Source organism: Sorex fumeus, unplaced genomic scaffold (genome assembly GCF_029834395.1).
Source record: "Sorex fumeus unplaced genomic scaffold, SorFum_2.1 ptg000073l, whole genome shotgun sequence".
Lineage (NCBI taxonomy): Eukaryota > Metazoa > Chordata > Mammalia > Eulipotyphla > Soricidae > Sorex > Sorex fumeus.
Window position 1 is genome coordinate 5,071,245 of NW_026606130.1, and position 22,239 is coordinate 5,093,483.

The 22,239-nt window shown below is 42.6% G+C and overlaps 1 protein-coding gene across 1 annotated transcript in view; it reads right to left on the reverse strand.

Annotated features, from left to right (window-relative positions):
* Positions 1-21,523, reverse strand: part of NHSL2 (NHS like 2) — a 311,672-nt gene extending 290,149 nt beyond the window's left edge. The window contains exon 1 of the mRNA XM_056130032.1: positions 21,241-21,523. Within this exon, the coding sequence (XP_055986007.1) occupies positions 21,241-21,523 (283 nt within the window). The remainder of the gene's footprint in view (positions 1-21,240) is intronic.
* Between the last annotated feature and the right edge of the window lie 716 nt (positions 21,524-22,239).

The following is a 22,239-nucleotide window of genomic DNA, read 5'->3' on the forward strand; positions in this document are numbered from 1 at the left end:
GCCATTACTGACTAGATTCCACGGGACATCAAAAGACTGCGTGGCTGCCCACCTACCAGATGGTTAGACTTCTTCATCAAGATCCTGAACGATCAGTTTGAGGCTCTTCGTGTTCCTAGAATGAGCAGATGCCATTGGGCTACACTAGCACGCGACAGGGACAAATGGAGACATTACTGGCACCCACTCGAGTAAATCGATGATTAACGGGAAGTCAAGTAATCAAGTGACTATTTACAATAGTACAAATCTGGAAACAACCCAAGTACCAAGAACAAATGACTGTATTTTAAAAAACTGTCATACATATATGCATTACTTGGTTTAAGAAAGGATGAAATCATTCAATTTGTTGCTACGTGGATGGATCATGCTGAATGAAGTTACTCAGAAGGGGGGCAGTTATATCTCCATCATATCTAGATATTAAGAATATGTAGTAAGTAAATCACAATACCTATAGGCAACAGAAACTTTAAACTGGTATTTAGTAGGAAACTCACCACAGCAAGGAGGATGTGAAGGGTAATATAAAGGACAGGTGGGAGTCATTGGGACAATGTTAGAGGAAAGTGAACACCAGTAGATTGTGGGATATTTAAATGTTTTACACATGAAACCCTACCACTGACAGTATTTTAAATTATTGTGCATAAATTTAAAATATTAATTAAAAATAATCTAACATAGATCAAAAGTCTTCATGTAAGATTTCAACCACAAAACGATTAGAACCAAACAGATGTAAATCTAAATGTCGATGTATTAGATACAGTTTTCTTATACCTGACACCAAAAGGATGAACAGCGCAATAAAAATAGAAAAATTGGACATCCTGAAAATATAAAACTTTTGTGCACCCAAGGACATTATCAAGAAAATGTAAAAGCAATCCACAGAAAGAGAAAAATTACAAATTATATACGATGCCAATATCTAGACTCCACAAAATACGATAATAAGTCTATAATTAAATTAATATATACTTCAAAAATGGGCAAAAACTTGAGCAGACATCTCTCTGAAAATATATACAAATGACCACTATAAGCACATACAATGATGCTCAACATAATTAGTTATTAAGGAAATGCACATAAAAACCATAATCAGATATCACTTCAACCAAGTAAGAGGACTTCAATAAACATATGAAAAATAACAAGGATCTGAGAAGAAATTGCATTTGGAGAACTGGTGAGGGTGTAGAAAATTGAAACTGTTATACAGAGGTGGTGGAAATGTAGGATGTTTTTCAGCCTCTGTGGAAAACGTCTGGCAGTTCTTCCAAAGGTTAAACAGAGTTACTATATTACCTAGCAATTCCACTTCTAGGTTTATATGAAAGAAATATGAAAAGAAAGGAAGAAAGAAAAAAGGAAGGAAGGAAGGAAGGAAGGAAGGAGGGAAGGAAGGAAGGAAGGAAGGAAGGAAGGAAGGAAGGAAGGAAGGAAAAAGAAAATAGAGAAAGAAATAAAGAAATATAATATATATATATTTGCTTTTTGGGGGTCACACCTGGCGATGCACAGGGGTTTCTCCTGGCTCTGCGCTCAGGAATTATCGCTGGCGGTGCTCAGGGGACAATATGGGATGCCGGGGATTGAACCCAGGTTGGCCGCATGCAAGGCAAACACCCTACCCACTGTGCTATCGCTCCAGACCCAAGAAATATATTTTATATATTTTAAGGCATATCCAGCAATGCTCAGGATTTACTCCTGGCTCTGTGCTCAGGGATCACTGACAGTGCTCAGGGATCCATATGCAATGTCACGGATCAAATTGGGATTGACAACATTCAAGGCAAGTGCCCCAACTCCTGTTCTATCTCTCTAGCCAGCAATGCATGTTACATAAAACTTCAACATGAATGTTCACAGCAGCATTGATAATAATAAAAGCAACCCAAATATTCTTCAGTGTATGACTGTATAAATAACCTGTGGTCTAATCACATGATGGAATATTATTCAAAAACACAAAGGAATGGAGCACTGGCACACTGCATTATAAATGATGCTTGAAAACATCATCCTAAGCAAAAGAAGCAATATACAAAAAGTCATTTGTCATATGATTCTATTTTCAAAAATTTTTCTTAATAATATCTTGATACAGAAAGCAGATTAATGGCAAACAGGAATTAGGGATAAGAGCTAAGGGAAGCTTTCATTGGGAAGTCAGAGAAATGTTCTAAACTGTATTATGGCTGTGATTGCACAACTCCATAAATAGCTAGAATCCACCATATTGTACACTTTAAATGGTGGAATTTTATGTAATGGGAATTATATCTCAACAAAGCACTTTAATGTCAATGTAAAAGAAATATTATGAAGGAAAAGAATGATATGGTTATACTCAAACTTGGAAGGTGAGTTTTCCAGTCAGAAACAATAGCTAGTGCAAGGATCATGAAGCAGGAATGAGCTTGCTGAGGAACAGAAATGAGGCCAGCACACCTGAAGTGGTTCAGCATGTAGGAATTGAGGTTAGAGACACTGACAGGACAGATGGCCTCACAGATTACATTAGGAATGTAGAATCTATTCTGGGTTTGATAAGAAACCACATGAAGCTTTGGAGCAGGAGAGTGGCATATTCTAGTAGCCCAAGGAAGTCACACCTAACTGAAAGGGTGTGAGGAGGTACAGACCCCCATGAGACTTGAAGAGTGAGAGCCAGAACTAAAAGTAGCATTAATGATAAGCACCCACGTATGTTTCCACACACATGCATAATTTTGAATATAGTTTCATGACAATTAAGTTCCTTTCCTGAGTCAATACTTGGAGCATGATTAAGATTACACATTAGGGGCTGGAGAGATAGCACAGCAGGAAGGGCATTTGCCTTGCACGCAACTGACCGGGTTCGATTCCCAGCATCCCATGTGGTCCCCTGAGCACCTCCAGGAGTGACTCCTGAGCACCTCCAGGAGTGACTCCTGAGTGCAAAGCCAGGAGTAATCCCTGTGCATAGCCGGGTATGACTCAAAAAGCAAAAAAAAATGAATTACACATTAAACACAAAGCTGGGAATAGCCTCTGAGCACAGCTGGGTATAGTCCCAAAAGAGAAAAGAAAAAAAAAGACTCTCAATGTGTTAGGGAGTGACTCTCCTATTAGGTTACTGCTCTGTCTTTGAACAAAGTCTGTGTTGTGTCTGTGGCAGGTCTGCCAAGCCTCACATTCAAGTTTTAATCTATGTAGATTGGCAGTTAAATTAAGCAGAGAAACCCAAAAGCAAGTTCTAAAGATGGCTTCTGGCAACTCAAAGTATGGATCTGGTGTTTCTGTTGGTTCTCCATCCACTGTTGTTCTCATATCTTCTTGTATTTTATTGGATGTCTGTTCCACTGTTTCTTTGAGCTCATTGAACATTCGCACCATGTTGGGGCTTCAGGGCTCCTATCTTCCTCCCCTCCTCATGGTGGGTTCTGCACTGTCTTCCCATAGCGCCCGTGGCAGTCTTGGGATGGTGATATCTTCTTTCCCCTTCTAGGACATTCCCTTCCTTTTTGGTGTTCCTCTGTAACTATGTGGCACTACTTTGGAGTTGGATCTTACAAGTTATACTGGGGGAATCACTGTCACTGTCACTGTCCTCCGGTTGTTCATCGATTTGCTCGAGCAGGCCCAGTAATGTCTCCATTTTGAGACTTGTTGTTACTGTGCTTGGCATATTGAATACGTCACAGGTAGCTTGCCAGGCTTTGCCATGCGGGCGAGATACTCTCGGTAGCTTGCCAGGCTCTCCGAGAGGGGCGGAGGAATCGAACCCGGCTTGGCCGGGCTGGCTGCACGCAAGGCAAACGCCCTACCGCTGTGCTATCGCTCCAGCCCCACTAGGGGAATATAACTAGGAATGTGGAATTTATTCTCGTTTTGATAAGAAGCCACAAGAAGCTTGGAAGCAGGAGAGTGGCATATTCCACTAGCTCAAGCAAGTCACGCCTAACTGAAAGGGTGTGAGGAGGTACAGGACTGCATGAGACTAGAAGAGTCTCATGCAGACCTGGAAAAGCCACGCCCTTTGCCTTTCTAACCTGTGGGTGGGGTTTAGCAGAATTCCATAGGTTTCAATCCTGTACAGTCACCTCACCTCCGAGAAACTCGCCCAGGGTTTGCGTGGCTGTTTCTGTCTGCACAGCTGCTCCTGCCTGGATCTGGTGTTTCTGAATGGCTCTCCAAATAATGGTCCAGGTTCTCTTATGCATCAACGTGTGGTCGAAATATTGACCTGACAGTTTGCTGCTAGCTTTCTGGGGATGACCCTTTCTTTCATCTTTCACCTCTCTGGGCCTCGGTTTCTTCCTCTGAGCTATGAAGAATTTAGACTGGATAGGCTTCTTTTGGCCTGGGGTGACTTGAATTAGGCTTCTGCACTGCATTCATAGTATCCCCAGAATGATATCTACTAGGCCCCCTAGGTACGACTAGTCTTTGGGGTCGAACCTAGGAGGTACTTTTCATGGATTTGAGGGACTTTTTATGGATTCTTTGCAATGTGGTAGAAGGGTACTTTCTACAATCCCCAAAACATCCACAGCCTTATTTCCTTACTGAGATCATGAAGTTAGTGCTTTCCCTGCTCAGGACGCTGTCCCTGTGTCTGTGATTGGCCCAACGTAACCCATCATAACAAAGATATTGTTGGCTACTCCGATCTCCCTTGGCAACAGACATGATGGTTAAATTTTCTTATACGTATATATCTGCCATCCCCTCTAAGCAGGACCAAGCTTTCATCCTTCAGCACCCATAGGCTCCACTTAGTTCTTTATCATGCATAAAGATAATGAGATGTGTTTTATGATTAAGGAGACTAAGGCACTAAAGAATTGATCCCTATAGGGTCAAATCCAGGTACTACAACTTACTAACTAGGTAAGTTTTTGGACATGTCAAAGTGCCCATGTATAAAACTGAGAAAATGGTGTCTACTCCATATAGGAAGCTAAGAAGCTAATACAAGTAAAATGTTGCACATTTAAATTTTGGGGAGTAAGAATATTAACTGGGTGCCAAGCCTGTCATTTTTGCACTATACTTATGAAATTGGTATTATTATAATGTTCCTCAATTTTTAGATAACTAAATAAATACAAAGACATGCCAGGTTATCAGTGACAGAGTGAGCATTCAGGTCAGAGGGTGGCCTTAGGGCTTTGTACTTAACCACTATGCTAACTATACCCGCTTTCAATAGCTAGCTTTATCTTTTTTTTAAACAAAAAAATCTTTTTATTTATTTATTTTTAAATTTTTATTTATTTTTTTTAAGCCAACGCAATGGTAGGCTGCTTCCTCTAACTCACTTTCTTCAATTCCCAGGTGCTTTTGATCTTCAAGGCACATGTTTTGTTTTTCCTTCCCTCTGGTTGACTTTCTGACTGAATTGAGTGCTCCCCCTCTGAGTGTGACCTTATATGACCATCTGTGCAGCCCACCTGGTGGTCAGCAAAAGGTGAGCGAAAAGAAGGAAGGAGAATCCATCTGGACCTTGTGAATAGACTGCGTAAGGTGAGAAAAAGACTTGCTCTCTATTTTTTGAATTTTTTCTCAAGTTACCATATACAAATGTCAAAAGGATATGTAATTTAACCTAGATCTCTGAGAGTGGGTCCTCTGAATCATAATTCTCAGCCCAAATTCCCTTAGAGAATCACAGCCTGTTTGAGCTGCAAGAAGTCACAGATGTAGTCAAATATGTTGTTATACAGAGAGGGAAGTCTGGACTCAGGAAAGGGAAGGACTTGACAGGAATATACTTATTTATAAATATTCAATAAATATTTATTGCAAGAAAGATAGATGAAGAATCCATATACTTGAGAGGTGAGGGTTACTTCATGAAATCTTTGAATTAAGTTGTCATTGTCCTAAGAACTTCATGTAAATCCCACATTCTGAACTCAATCATACCATATAAAGAGGCACATATTGTTTATTTATTTTTTAAAGCAATCATTGTAAATTTTATAAATTCTCATACATTTTTCTATAAATAGCTTACTCCTATTTTTGCCTACTTCCACATATATTTTTATTTTGAAAAATTTTCAACTCAGAAATGTTTAGAGAACAATTCAATTAGGATCCATTTACTCCTTAGTAGATTTACGGATTAACACTTCATTTCCTGCATTTTTTCCCTCTCCTTCTTACATTTCTTATTTCTTTTTTTTTTTGTAGGGGTGAGGGCACAACTGGAGATGGTCTGGGGTTACTCCTGGTTCTGCTCTTAAGGAGGCATACTTTTAAATTACAAATGTCTCAGGGGCTGATGAGATAGTACTAAGAATAAGACCTTGCACACAACTGACCCAAGTTCAATCCCTGGCACTCCATATGGTCCCCCAAGCATCCGAAGGTGTGATTCCTGAGCACAGAGCCAGGAGAAAGTTCTGAGCACTAACATGTGCATCACCCAAACCAAGAAAAAAACCCAGATGTCTATATGCAACTACAGAGAAGCTGATTTAATGTATCTCAGGGGTGAATCGTAGATGTTTATATATATAGATGTATAGGTATATATACATATATATGTATATTTATTGTTTCTAAGGTGATTTTAATGAAGAGGCAAGATTAAGAACTACTGCTCTAAGGGATTGGGGAGATTGTACAGGGTGTTAAGGCATTTGTCTTGCATGTGACCAACCCCAGTTGGATCCCCAGGAGTAGTACCTGAGCACTAATGCGTATGGCCTAAAGACCTCCCCTTTTCAAAAAAAGAACAATTGCTCCAAGATAATGGTTCTCAAGTTCGATTGCACACACACAAACACAGATATACAGAGCCCTTCATCCTTTCCAGCACTAAATGATAGCCCATGTATCCAGAGGGTAGGATTTTTTTCTCCATAAATAAAAGATATACCAAGGGTACAGAGTGCATAGAGTTTGTATCAAAGTTAGAGAGAGTTGGAATTATAAGGGTTGTTCTAAATATTCCTTAAGAATAAGATCTAGGGGCCAGAACAACAGTACAGTGTGTAGGGTGCTGGTCTTGCATGCCATCAACCTAGGGTTTGATCCCTGGCACTCTATATGGTACCCTGAGCCTTCCAGGAGTGATCCCAGAGGACACCCTGAGCACAGCTGGGTGTGGCCTGAACCACTACTCCAAAAGAATAAGGTACATATATATCTTACACACACACACGTGTGTGTACCATATAGGCATTGCATTATGGTACAAGTTGTATTCTTACAAGGACACCCTGCATGAGGCTTTTGAATCAGGGACAAACTTCAGTGAATACCAAAGTTCTCTCTGATGCACATAGAAGAAAAGACACTTTTATTTAATTTCAACTCCCACAAAGGAATTTTCAAAATTCGTCAACCCAGAGAATGCTTCATTTTCTAATGGTGATGACAAGAACATATAACTGTCTCTTATAGTTGTCTTAGTGTAAGCAGGGGCTCCTTAATTTATTTTTCCTACTGGAGTGATAGCACAGCGGTAGGGCGTTTGCCTTGCACGCAGCCAACATAGCCGACCCGAGTTCGATTCCTCCGCCCCTCTCGGAGAGCCCGGCAAGCTACCGAGAGTATTCGATATGCCAGACACAGTAACAACAAAGTCTCCAATGGAGACGTTACTGGGCCCGCTCGAGCAAATCGATGATCAACGGGAGGGCCTTTACCTTATCTTTACTGTCTCCTTTACAGAAAACAATTACTAACATCCCCCTAGAAATTAATTTAACAGTCACCCCAAATTGCAACCAAGTATACCAATCCCTTGGAATGTTCCAGTGCCCCTCTTCGCAGTTCCCACTTTGGGAAACACTGATATAAAAGTTCCACCCAAAGGAGTCAGTTTTCCTCACTAGTCCTTCCAAAGGAGGCAAAATTTTGGAAATACCTCTACACAAAGGGGGTATCTATTTGCCGTGTATCCAACTTGCTCCTGCTAGCATCTAACAAGAGTGCAATACATGTTTACCAGAATGGAGAGAGTCCTCCCCATCATTGTCTCTTTCTCTTCTCTCACCATCCCCATCCACATAGGCATTAGGCACTTTTGAAACTACAAGCACAAAATGTAAATTCTCTGAGCTAGTCGATATTATTTGTTTCCTAGATATACTGTTTTTATTAACTCAGATTTAGTTAATCTGGGGAAGGGAGAGATATCACTGTGATATTTCAAAATGGAAGGAAACCTTACATAACTCATTCCAAGAGGTACTACAGGCTAGAAACTGGAATACAATGAGTCATAGAAAAACTTAAAAATATATAATTTTCCTGGAAGCTGGGCTGTTTCCCACATTTAAATACTGAAACTTTTACAGTCACCATTCTGAGTGCAACTCTTTGTGAAAACACACTCTCCAGCCTTCTTAATCTAATTCCTCTGCTGAAGCTGCCACCTCTTCTTGATGACTTGTCTGTCTTCCTCAGCATCAGTTATTGTTTAGAAGTCAAATGCTATGGTTTGCCATAAGCATTTCTTTCTTTTGATCACAGTAGAGATGGGAGAGATCGAAGGGGATCCCTTGTCATTTTTCTCTCCCTCTTGTCCCCCCTGGTCTCAGAATTTCCTAGTTGCTGCCATGGGGTCACCTAAGCAAATGTCCCAAGACCCCAAAACAGTCCAGGAAAGGTTCTATCTGGATGTCTAAGTGTGTGCCAATGGCCCCAGAGACAGCTTTGAACTATTCCTCTTCCTTTCTATGTTCATTTTTGACTAAAGTTCATATTGTAAAATTCTATTTCTGTTTGTATTATGAAGAGAAAACACTCAAGAACATACCTTTTCTTCTGAAGTGCATTTGTTGAAATAGATACTGGTTTAAGAATCTATTAAATTGATAATAAATCTGCAATATTGATATTAAACACATCTGTATGATTGTTCTCACTGTTAAGCACTATCATTAATGCAGTAGTTTACTTGATAGTGTGGCACATCAAAGAACACAGGAAAGTAAAGTCTGAGCTGGAGTCTGTTTCAGAGACCACCATTTCACTTTCTATTTGTGATCTCCAGCGCAGCCCAATTCAAACCACTATTTCTAAGAAGTGAAAGTTTCTGTCTTCTTTCCCACATTCCAACAATCCAGTGCAGAGTGAACCTTACAAAGTGAAGAAAGTTGGGGTTAATTTGACACAAGAACTCTACCGAGTAATATCCTACGTGATATTAAATGGCATATGGAAACAAAAAGAAATACTGCCCTCATTTAAAATCTTAGGGGCAGAGGCACGGGAGATAATATAGTAGCTAAGATTCTTGCTTTTCATGCAGTCGACTCTGGTTTGATTTCTGACACTATATCCTCAGCATTTGTCTCTTAAGTCAGTCATGATTCTTGAGCTAGGAGTCAGGAGTTTGCCCTGAGAATTGCCAGGTGTGGTCCAAACACCAAAAATAAAATAAAGTCAAACAAAATGCATGATCCACAGAGGTAGGTTTAAGAGCTGGTGCACATGGTTTGCTCCAGGGAGCTCTGGGTTTGTTCTGGGTTTGGTCACTGAATGGTGGTGGCTCCCAAGCTGCATTTACAGATGACTCTGAACACTGCCAGCTGTGTCCCCCCAAAAATAAATAAATAGTAGTTTCTGATAATGCTACATCTAAACATTGTGAAATTAAAAAAATTATTTTTATAAAATAGATGTACTTTTATTAATAAAATATGTATTTAATCCATTTTATTCCATTATAAGGTCAAAAATATATTATCTAACAAACTGCTTGCAATCATCTAATAGGAGATACCACTTCTTATCACTTGCTTCATTTTAAAAATTCTAAGCACTATGATTTGCAATACTGATAGTGGTACGGTTTCATGCAAAAATACTCAAGTACCACACTCTCCACCAGAGTGTCAGCTTCCCTCCACCATGACTCAGTGTTCCCCCACCCCATTCTGTCCTCTTCAGTTATATGCTTCCTATTAAATAACATTTACCATTTTTGTTGCCTTTGAGTAGTTCTTGTCTCTTTACTCTGTTACTTTATATGCCACATATAAGAGAGATCATTCTTTATCTGTACCTCTCCTTCTGACTAACTTCACTGAGCATAATACTCTCCAGATTCATTCACATAGCCACAAATTACAGGATTTCATCTTATAACTGAGTAGTATTTCATTGTGTATATGTACCACAGTTATCACATCAATGAGATTGGCACACGTCACAGAGATTATCACTTGCTTTAATCTAAACCTACATTATTCAGAAAATATATTCATTGTTTCAAGGATTATGTGGCCAGATAAGTTTGGGAAGCTCTAGTCTACTCTCTTCCAGCTTTAACATTTGCACAATAGCAGCAGTTCTCAGCCCCTGCTGCACATTACAATCAACTAGGCTGCTTCTGTTTTCTTTTGTTAGAATGGGAATGACCTGTTTTTAGTCACTTTCAGCTGTACATACTCTCAGGCCTGATAGTTTTCAGTGTTTGCCTTGGTGAAGATGTGCTGCTCAGTGCTGTAGTGCTGGGAAGTGTCATGAGATATGGGAATCAAACTCAGTATTTCTAGCATGCAAAGCATAGAGTCAAGCCCTTTGAATGAGCCCTAGCATTTTTAAAGTTCTTCTACTAAGTTAGACTTGCAGCCAGATTATGATTTAGAAATGAAAAAAAAACACTGTCAGACAAGCAATGAAAAGGATTCTAGGCTTGCAGATGACTGAATTACATGCTGGCCTGGGCATCTTGTAGACACTACAAAACTGTGCCTATGTCTCTGTGGTTACCTAGTTATGACCTTGGGCCTTATTGCTTTACAAGCCTACATACCACTACTGGTGAGATTTAGACCTCTGAGCCCTCACACTCATACTTACCCATAAGATAGCAAACGCCAGTAAGTCTGTCCCATAAACTTTGTGAGAAAAAGGTGTTTTTGCCCTCAGAAACCAAGCTGTCTCTGTCAATTGGTGAGTCATGCCAGGAGCCACACAGACATTCTGAGTGAGAAGATGAACAGAGAGTGGAGAGGAACACTTGGAGAAGAACTCTGGCTAAAGGCAGGAGATAGTGCAATAGCTGGTTGGTCTGCATTCCTCCTATGATGCTTCATTAAAACCCTCTTTGGCTTCACATTCTGGTAAGTCTTGTGGTCAGCCAGGACCACATATTCTCTGTGACAGTAAGCTTCTTGTAGCTGCCATGACTCTTAATGGCTCACTGGCTTCTGTTCCAAATAACACCCCTCCACCCTCCTCACCTGCCTTGGTTGGCAAGGCAGTAAACAAATGTCAATGGGGTGGGCGAGATAAAGGGAGCAAGCAGTCAAAGGAAAGGAAAATCCTCAGGTTGAGAGAAATAAACTGACAATCTCAACAGCTAGATGGTGCTCCTCCAGTGAGCAAACAGGCATTCTTCACATATTCTGGAAATGGAAGGACTGGCTGCAATTCTGAGCTCTCTTGGAAATTTTATTATGTCTTCATCTTGACAGTATCCCACTCAGGGATTTCGAAAAGCTTTTAGGAATTACATCTTCTTGTTTCTTAGTAATCATTTGTGATTGTGGCATATGTATCAGGCATTTTGTATGCACTATTTTTATTGCACTATTTTTTTTTTATCAGAGTCACCTGCCCTCGCATCTGGCTGTCCTCACCCGGGCCCCTTGGAGGGGGGTGGGTTGAGTTTCCCTCCCCGCCCCGAGCAGAGCTCCGGCAGCTGAAGACCTTCGGAAGCAGCCACAGCCATGCTTAAGACCACTCTCCACACGCTCGGACGGGCCTCACACATGAAGGAACTGACAGAGGAACCCAGGTGTCCGGGACCCGGGGCTGAGATCTCCAAGGAAGCTTGGCTCGGGACTGGGCCTCCTCCATCCAGATCCCAAATATTCCAGTAGGTAGGCGTTACACCCACCAACTGCCCCCAGCACCGTATAATCCCATCAATGGCCAAGACCCAGAGACTACAAAACCAAGCTCCCAGAAGAGAAGTTTGGTTGTCTAGTTCTCACTCTCAGAGAATCCGGCAGGCTACCAGAGTATCCTGCCTGCACGACAGAGTCTGGCAAGCTCCCCATGGCGTATTCAATTTGCCAAAACCCAGTAACAATTATGGGTCTCATTCCCCTGACCCTGAATGAGCCTCCAATGTGGCACTTGCTAAAATCTCAGGGCTAGGACTAATGGAGACGTTACTGGTGCCTGCTCGAGGAAATAGATGAACAAGGGGATGACAGTGATACCGTGATTTTTTTTTATTTCTCACAACTATTCTCTAGGCTGGAGGATGTTGATCACCTTTTTAAAGATGAGAAAGTGTGGTTTAGTGACTCAAGTGTTAGCTTAGAAGTGCTGATAGGTGGAACTTAAATACACAACTGCAGCTTCCAAAGCCCAAGATCCCTTTCCTTAGCATGCCATTCACTGCCCTTTATTCTATTTATAAAAAGTATTATGTGTGGTTTCTGAAAAATACAGAGAGGAATAAGGAAAAAACACCCACTCACATCATCCCACGATCCTAAGATTGCCATTATTTACATTTGGCTTTTTAAACTGTTTATGTGTTCACAGCTTCTTTTTCAGATATGTATATCTCTGTGCATGCAATTTATTTGGATAATATTGTACATGCAACTGTATACTCTGATTTTCACTTGGCATCATTCTCATATTTTTATGTATCAATATCTGTTTAGAGCATTATTTTTCTTTACTGTATGGTATTCTATCACATAGCCCTGTCAATATTTATGTGACCACATCCATAATGTTGAATGTTTAAGTTAGATTCATTTTTTCAGTTAGTACAAAGACCAAAAGATAAAATGGACACCCTTGAAATTTTCCCCACAATCTGTGATTATTTTCTTTAGTATAAGGTCTTGGAAGTGGAAGCATCAGCTCAAATGAGATATGAATATATAACAGCATAGCCAAGACAGCTGACAACTGCAGTGTGGCCTCTCACAATAGCTAAGAAAGAGCAAGGCCTTCAATGGAGACATCCTGTAGGGCCCACTAATATGGGAGGAAAATGTAAGTTTGCCAATTTTGCAGAAATTAAGAATCTGACTATAAATTAACAGGTAATTATACTACTCTTGAAAAGCGAGTGCTGGGGTGAGGGGAGGAACCTGAGGACACTAGTGGAGAGAAGTTGACACTAGTAGTAGGATTGGTGTTAGAAATTTGTGAGTGTGAAACTCAACTATGAATAAGTTCATAAATCACAGTGCCTTAATAATTTGTTAATAAAAAGAAGATTAAAAAGAAAAAAGCATTTATTTAGGGTAAAATACAAATAGCTGAATCATAGTTTAGACTCATTTACTCTTTTGATTCTACATTCCAAAGGGAAAAATTATCTGATTTCTCCTACATGAATTACAATTACTAAGAATCTCTGCTATTTAGAAAGAAAAAAAAGTTGCAGCCAATCCTCAAATGTTTTTATTTTTGCGCACACGCACACACACACAACAAGAATGTGGATAATATATTCAGCTTTGCAGTGCAACAAGATATACACAGCTGGGACACCCAGGGAGATAAACTCTTTCTCTTTTCATTAGCGCTAGTAGCTTTTCCTATCCTGCACTTCTTAGGAGGTGGGCAGCGCTTAATTTTACAAATCAGGAAAGAGATGAAGATAGTAAAAATCTCATTTGCCTATGAAAATTTAAATACAGATGAATAAAATTTTCTGTGCTATTATAACCAGTCATTTTAACCTTCCCAAGACTCAAGGACCTAGTTCTTTTGTCAGCAAACAGGATATGAGATCCTCTCCCATTCCACTTATATGCTGGGGCTCATTCTGGGTCAGAAGGTCCCTTGAACCCTCTCCTCCTGAATCACTTTAGTTCGTTCCTCCCCCACACTAGCCCTCTCACATATCCAGGGCTGACACAGTCTACTTCCTGAGCCAGGATTTCCCTCCCCCTTCTTTAACTGGCCGACTTCAGATCATCCTTCAGAAATCAGACATCATTTCCTCTGGGGAGCTTTTCCAAGCCTCAGGGCTGAATCAGGAGTGTCTTGTTAGCCTTCCCTTGATCCCCAGTTTGCCTTCTCCAGCAGGATGATGATTTCATGTTCTCCCTGCTGGTTTATGGGGCTGAAATCTAGCTGAGTTCTCTATCGCTAGAAACTATCACAAAGTTAATTTCAGAGTCGGGTGCTCAATAAACGTGCATTGGCTAGGAGGAAGGGAAGAATTTAATTTAATGGGAATGTATTAAATGTCTACTAAGTACCAAACACTCATTTAATAACTAAAATACAGCAGTAAAAACATGGACTGACCCTTTGTTGGTGGGCATGTGTGATAACATGTTACTTCTAAAACACATAAACATTTACACTATAGTAAACCAATGTTATCTCAATAAAAACAACTAAATAAAGGTCCCTGTTCTCAAGGAATTTACATTCTGTTAAAGAATTCACGTTTTAGGAGCTGGAGCGATAGCACAGCATTTGCATTGCACGTGGCTGACCCCGGTTCTATTCCCAGCATCTCATATGGTCCCCTGAACACCGCCAGAAGTAATTTCTGAGTACATGAATCAGAAGTAAGCCCTGTACATGGCCGGGTGTGACCCAAAAAGTAAAAAAAAATTCACGTTTTAGAAAGGGGTAAAAGAATAAAGGTAGGAATGAATACAGGGCAGAAGGAAGAAACAGAGAGCTGCCCAATTTACTCATTCCTAGGTTAAATGATTGGTGCAGAGGGATCTTGTATGCCCAGACTCACTGCCTAAACACAAAGCACTTTGGTAAAAGTCTAACTGTATGGAAAATGAAGTAAAAAACACACCTGTCTGTGGCATTATTAAAGTAGCTTTGTTCATGAAGATATTGCCACCCTGCACATTATAACTGGAAAACAACAGTAAGAATTTATCGGACTGAAATAAACGGAAGTTTGCAAAGCAAGAAGGAACTAATAGCTTGACCAAGAGAGGCTAGTACAGTGATTATCTACTGAAATCAAAAGGCTCTAGAGGGCCATGGAATAATCACAAGTCTATAAGTTTGCAGGTCTATCAAGCATTTCCCCTCTGCTGAGCAACAACTACTCTGCCCATGGATGAAGATAAAGACATGAATTATGTTTCATTTTTATTTTATTTTTTGTTTTTGGGCCCCACCCTTCAGTGCTCAGCTTTTACTCCTGGCTGTGTGCCTAAGGGTCACTTCTGTTAATGCTCAACGGACTATATGTAGTGCAGGAGTTCGAACTAAAGTTGGTCACGTGGAAGGCAAGAGCCTTCCTTCGCAAGGCAATAGCCTTGTCCTATCTCTCCAACACTGAGGTCATGAATTTTATTTATTTATGTATCTTAGTGTTCTGTCCAAAATTTCTTTTTTTATTTTTATGTTTGAGTCACTGTGATATACAGAGTTACAAAGCAGATCATGGTCGGGTGTCAGTTATACAGTGATCCAACACCCATCCCTCCACCAGTATACATTTCCCACCACCAATGTCCCCCAGTTTCCCTCCAAATTCATAGAAAGGTGCAGTGGAATTCACAGTAGTATTATATAATTGTTCGGCTTTTAGTTTTTTCCCTAGGGGAATTCTGAAAGTTCAAATTCCATCCTTGGACCCCCAAACCAGACTGAATGGAAAATATTCAGGAGTTTGAAGAGGGGGTAATCAGCTTTCAGCCACCCAGAGAAGAAAAAGGCCTCTTACCCTGGCACCATAATGCTGATGAAGTGGGAAAGATGATCATTGTATATGGCTTCCAGTTCTGCAAACTGGGAGCTCTACAAAGGGACAAACAGGGTCTTACTTGACTCTAGATCTCTAGCGCCCAGCGCTAAGGTGAGAGGGAGAAGGGAGATAGACCCTAGGTAAAGTTACGTTCTTTCTTCGAGGCATAAAAGTAATGACCCTTTTTATGTGTATCCCTCTCTTTCTGACTCATTGGGCACTGGTGGAGGGATGGGTATTTGATCATTGCATAATAGAAACCCAAGCACAGAAATTTGTAAATCTACAACTGTACCTCATGGTGTTTCACTAATAGAAATTTTTAAAAATTTAATGATTCAGGAAAAGGAGATTTGAGGCCCTCATAAATGGTATATAGAACAGCAAATTTAGTAAGCCTGTTAAGCTGCTTAAGTTTTAAAGGGTAGTAAATCCAGACTTGGAAACACATATGCTAAATACATTTTTGTAATAATTTTACCTTTTCTTTTCTCCCTTGGTTTTTCAGTGAAACTGTCTTTGAAAATACCAAGCAGATTCTGCTATAATACAAAATAGAATGTGGGTTTGTGATGAAGAGTGTCCACAACAGAATTAAAAATTATTGAGGAAAAAAAGGATATAGGAAAAAGGATGACAAATGGATTATGAGTGCAATAAGCCTAACCCACAGATGAGAGTATCAGGATCACTGACCAAGTCACCTCTATCCACCTGAAGATTCTTTCCCCAAAGCTATTCTTTTTGAAAGAAGATTGTTAAAAAAAAATTTAAAGACTGTTCTGTTTTGATAAAGTAAACTGATGCTCTGATTCTCTAAATTGTGTAAATTGACTCTCCTTCCTTCTCTCTACCTCTAGTCCCTCCCACCCCCACCACAACAAGCCCCAACTACAGAAACTATAAGGAGCTCTGCTATTTAGATACCCTTAAGTTCTCAAAGTTGAAAGGAGTCATTACTAATCCTAGACAAGTCTGAGCACACACACTCACACACACATTAACTCACAATACAAACACATCAGGACAGCAATTCCATGAACAATATATGCATCTTGGTGTCACTGCAGAGGCTTGAATGTCAGATCTTACTTTTTGATATAGAACTCAAGTCAATTCAATAATTTCATAGTATTCAAAAGAAAAAGGGCTTCATTCTCACTCCCCTCTGTTGTTGGTTTTCCTTTGGGTCACCCAGCTGTGCTCAGGATACACTCCTGGCTTTGTTCTCAGAGATCCCTTTTGGTGGTCCTAAAGGGACCTTTATGGGGTTCTAGTAATCAAACATGGTTTAGCTGCATGCAAGACAAGTTCCCTACTTACTGTAATATCTCTCCACACACACCCCATATTAAGCCACTCACCCAAGGGTCTCTTGCAGTTGCAGGCAGGAAACAGATAAGAAAAGTCCTGGAAGAATGCCTGTTCAAATCCCCAAATCTCTTGGAACAGAGAACTAGCAAAAGGGGTAAGACACTTGCTTTGCATATTAGCTCACCTTAGTTTGATCCCCAGTACTGCAAACAGTCCCCTGAGTTCTGCCAGGAGTGTTTCCCAAGCAAAAAGATAAGAGGAAAACCTGAGAAACATCAGGTGTGGCCCCCAAACTCTAAATATATACATATATATGTAAAACCCAAAGCTCCCCTTGGTCCCTCTGACTAAAGCAGGCCATATGCCCTACTCAGTAGCAATGACAGGGTCTATGACATCTCATTTTTTTGCTTTTGGGTCACACCCTGTGATGCACTGGGGTTACTCCTGGCTCTGCACTCAGGAATTACTCCTGGTGGTGTTCGGGGGACCATATAGGATGCTGGGAATTAAACCCAGGTCGGCTGCGTGCAAGGCAAATGCCCTACCCCCTGTGCTATCGCTCCAGCCCCTATGACACCTCATTTGGTATGACACTTCTTGTGGATCTGTGACTGTTGCTATACCCTTAATGGTAAACTGGCTCCTAGCTAGAGGTGCAACTTTCATTTTTCATCTCCATGTAGATTTACAGTATCCCTTTGCACTGGAATTACAATTTAAACATAAATAAACCAGCTGTCCTTTTTGATCTGGAGTCAGAGTTGTCATAAAGTTGCAAAAATAAAGAGAATTTAACATAAAGATGAGAGGAGTTTTCACCACTGACGCAACTGGTTATATACAAGCCAAGTAATTGCAAGAAGTAACAGCATCTTTCCTACAGCAATTGTAATGTGATAGTTCCCTAGTGTCATTAAACATACCTAGAGTTGTCTAGTGCTTCAGTGACTTCCTTGCCCACAGGAGATATTATACCCCTAGGCCAATGATTTGATTGCTTTTGTAATTATCTAAGAACCTAGAAATATTAACTAGATCTCTGAGGGAGAAATTGAAAAGTTTGGATTGACTCAGCATATGGAAGCAGGCATGGAAGTATTTCCCACTGGCTTTGATCATGCCATTCTTCAGATGAAGAACCCAGAGTGCAAAACAAAAATGCAGTAAAGCAGGTCACATTCAAAATCACTTAAGGCAGAGCCATATTAAGGGTATAGCAACAGCCACAGATCCACAAGAAGTGTCAAAGTGAAACATCTCCTCTTTTCACTCCATATCCCTTATCCCATACAGTTACAAGAGTTTCTAGGGCAATGCCAAAAGAACTCAAGTTACTAAGGAACTATTTACAATCAAGGAGAGATGATTCCATCCTGCATACCTTGAATATTAGGTGGGAGGTAAGGTCATGATAATCAATTGTGCAGAGTAACATGTAGAACTCTCTTGGCAACAATTCCATATTTCTCCCTTCCCTCTAGTCCTCTCTCAGCTGCCTCCCAGGGTCTGGACCTCAGCCTATAGTTTGGTCTCTAAGAACCTGAATGCTATGGGACATTGTTCAGTCTCTACATGGCAGCCAAGCTGTCCCTGCAGGGAATCTCCAAGCTGCTGTCTTGTTGGGTATCATTCACTCTGACCATGTGACTTCCAAACCTTCCTCCATCTTGAGCTAAATATTTCCTCTCTCATGGCTAAAGAAATAGCTAAAGAATTTAGGATAAGAATTTAGGATAATTCTAGCCAACAGGAGAATATGCAGGATAAAATATCATCTAGGAGGATTGTCCACTAGTGAAAATGGGAGTAGAAGTGCCAGGAGGAAAAGGCACAGAGAATGGAGTGGGGGAGAGAACAAAATCTGACAATGAGGCAGGTGAGGGAGTGGGATATTTATTTGAAGTCCAAATATAACATATGGCTTGCTGCACACCTTGTTGACGCTTATGCCCAAGAGACAAGGGAGTGACCATATGGCATGTTGATCTTTTTCCCCGTTTCTATCTGGCACTTACGCTCAGAGTAATGCTGAAAAGGTCTATTTTAAGTGTTACATGAAGCTCCTATAGAGAAAAGTATGTAGTGGGAAACTCAAGGGGAGCCCAGGGTAGGACATTAGACCAGAAAAATGGAAAACTAAGCCTTCTTGCCAAATTAAAGTACCATTTTTGCAGCAGATCCCTCAGTGCCTCTGAGCTCAGACACATACACATTCTCAAAGGCAAGTGACCACATCAAAGATGAGAGATAGCCACCATTTGAGCTTCTGCAAACTTCAAAGAAGCCAAATCAGGGCAATTTGGCCAAAGAATTACTCCCTTCTTGGTGCCTGAGCATCAAGTACAGTGGGTCAGGCATTTGGCTTGCATATATTCAACCTGGGTTTGACCCCTGGAACACCATATAGTCTCCCAGAGCCTCTCCAGGAATGAAACCTGAGTGCAGAACCAGGAGTAATCCCTAAGCACCACTGGTATGACTGGTTTGCTACAAAACAAAAAAAAATCTCTTCTTTAAAAGGTACCTACTGCCTAAAGTCAGTTCAATAACGCAATAGAGCAATGAAGAGAGGCACCAAGGCAGGTTGGTGAAGTGACACCTTCACTTACAAGAGAAGGGCTCCCCAAGCCAGTATGTAGAAATGATACAAGCTGAAAAAAGCAGAATCTCTTTCTTATACTTTCCTTGACTGATCTGCTGAATCCAGTAGGTTCAGAAAGTTGTTTGGGGGATTTTGAAAACTATTCCCCAAGCTGACTTATCAGATTTCTCCTAAACCAATCTTGGTAGTCAGTGGGATTCCAGAAAAAAAATCAACAATGACCTTTCCCAGCCTCTGTTAAGTGAGAACTAACCAGACAGAGTTGCTGCAGCTTTCCTGGTTCCCTTGCCTTGCCCAGGTTTCTGGTCCCAAGTCCACTTTCCATCTGGCAGTCATCTGTGTCTTCCACCTTCCTTTCCCCACAGGACTCAGCTCATTTTTCTCCACCACTTCCCCCTACCATCTACCTCTGCCCTCTGGATCAGAGTCCTTTTTTAAGAGGGGTGCCTGGGCCTCTGACTCCTTTCCCACGAGTTGCGGGAGCAAGCTAAGTGTGGCAGGGGTGGAGGCAATATGGGGATTACTGTGGAGAGGGGCTGACCCAGGAAATTCTTTCCCAAGGCAGTTGGAGGTATACTCTCAAAAGTTAGCCAGTAAGTCACCTTGTGAGTCCATTTGCAACTTTCCAGTCACAGAGCTCCTTCTCTCTAACTTTCTGGAGGGCCAATTGGCCCTGCTACCTGGCATGTCCCATTTATGCTTAACATTTCCAGCACATTCCGTTCCTTTGCTTTCCCCAAAGTCTCACACTCTAAGGGGCCACCGCTTTTCCACAGAGTGATGCTTCCTCAGTCAAAGCGTTGGCGTCCACAGTAAGAAATGCCCAGGGCTTGGACTGCCCTTCTACGCTGACTGGTCTCCCATGCTCAGCCAAGGCACCATGGGTCTCGCAAGCATGACTAGTTCCTAAAGGAATCATGAAACCGATGACAGTTGTTTAAATAGTTCTCTCTGGTATGTGGGCTGTCAGACCCCCAGGGTGGACAGTCAGCAGAGTCCGGGAAAAGTCTCCTCCACTGTCTCGTCCAACCTCTTGAGGCAGAGAGGCCCCAAATGCTCCAGAAGGAGCAAGCAAGAACTCAAACAAGTTCCCTGTGTTCAAGCCACAATCACACTCCATAGCAAAGTACCACGCACTGAAAGAAAGTAGCCACCGCCACCAGGTTTCTGGGTCTGCATCTGTGACCGCGACTCCTGTACGCGTTCCGAAAGTGGCCATGCTCCTAGAACCGGGAGCAAAGACGCCAGTGGTGCGCTATTTGGTTCCCGAAGTTTTGAAGCGGTGGCGGGGGGGACGCTTTGGGCCTGGGGGCGGCGCCCAACCCGTCCAGATTCAGTGACTCCGAGCGTCCCCACCAGCAGCCTTAACTCCCAGATGCCCAGGAAGAAGCAGCAACCTCGGGGCCAAAAGCCCCGAGCGCACAGGACTACTCCGGACGGTTCGGCAGGGTCCTGCAGCAGGAAGTTGGAGCAAGCTAGAGGCGGATGGGGGAATCCGGGAAACGGGATTTCCACACAAGGCGAGGAGAAGGGAAAGGAGGGGAAAGGAGGGCCGGGGAGGACGGGGGAGGGGTGGACGCAGAGCCTGGCGCCTACAGGCGCCCCAAGAGGCGGGGTAGACACGGGCGCCGTTTACCTAGTAGCTCGTCGTCGTCGTCGTCCGGGGCGAGCAGGCGGCAGGGGAGACGGCGGCGGAGGCGCACGGTTCGTTGGCACAGGCTGTCGGTGCGGCGCCCCAGGACCAGCAGGTGCCCCTCGAGGTTCTCGAGCAAAGCCACCGAGTGGCCGCAGAGGTCTGCGAGTTGCCGGAGCAAGCTAAGTGCGGCCAGGTGGCTCACGTCGTGGAGCTCCGTCAGCGGATGAGGCGGGTTGCGTGGGCACAGGCGCTGGGGCACCACGGTGCGCCTGTAAAAGGGCATTTCGGGCACGAGTGCGGGGGACCCGCCTGGTGGAGCGGCGGGCTCACCCTGAGCAACGGCCCTGGCCCCGGCGGTCCCAAGCGGTGGCCCCAGCTCCGGGTGCAGAAGGCCCCTGGCACGGGCCGGCGGGCGCCAAAGACGCGGGCGGGTAGGCGGGCTGAAGCTTTCCCAGCCTGGGGCTCGGGCTCCCCCCTGGGCTGCACGATAGCTGGAGCCACCGAGTCCCTCTGACTCTGGTTCGTTGGGCTCCTCCTCCTCCCCGCCTTTCTCCACCTCCTCCTCCCTCACTCTGCTACTTCGGGATCCCCCTCCACACACACCTTCTCCCCCCTCCCGACTTCTGCGGTCAGAGATTCGAAGATTAACGCTTGATCCCGGAGAGGAGGGAAAGAGAAATAGGAGTGAAAAGAAAGAGCTGGAGCGTGAAAGAAGGAATGTCTGCAAGAGTGGCAGTGGCGGTCGTGGTGGAGGCGGCGCGCGCGCGCGCACGCGTGTGTGTGTGTGTGTGTGTGTGTGTGTGTGTGTGTGTGTGTGTGTGTTGTAGTGCTGGGCGGGAGCGGTCGTGTGTGGTGTGTGCGCGTGTGTGTGTCTGTGTCTGTGGGACGCACAACACAGTTGGGTGCTGGGACGGGGCGGTCATATACCTTGAGTCCTCCCGAGTTGTTCTGGAGTACCAGTACTGATGTTTAAAGTTGTTTTCTGTTTTGTTCTGCAAT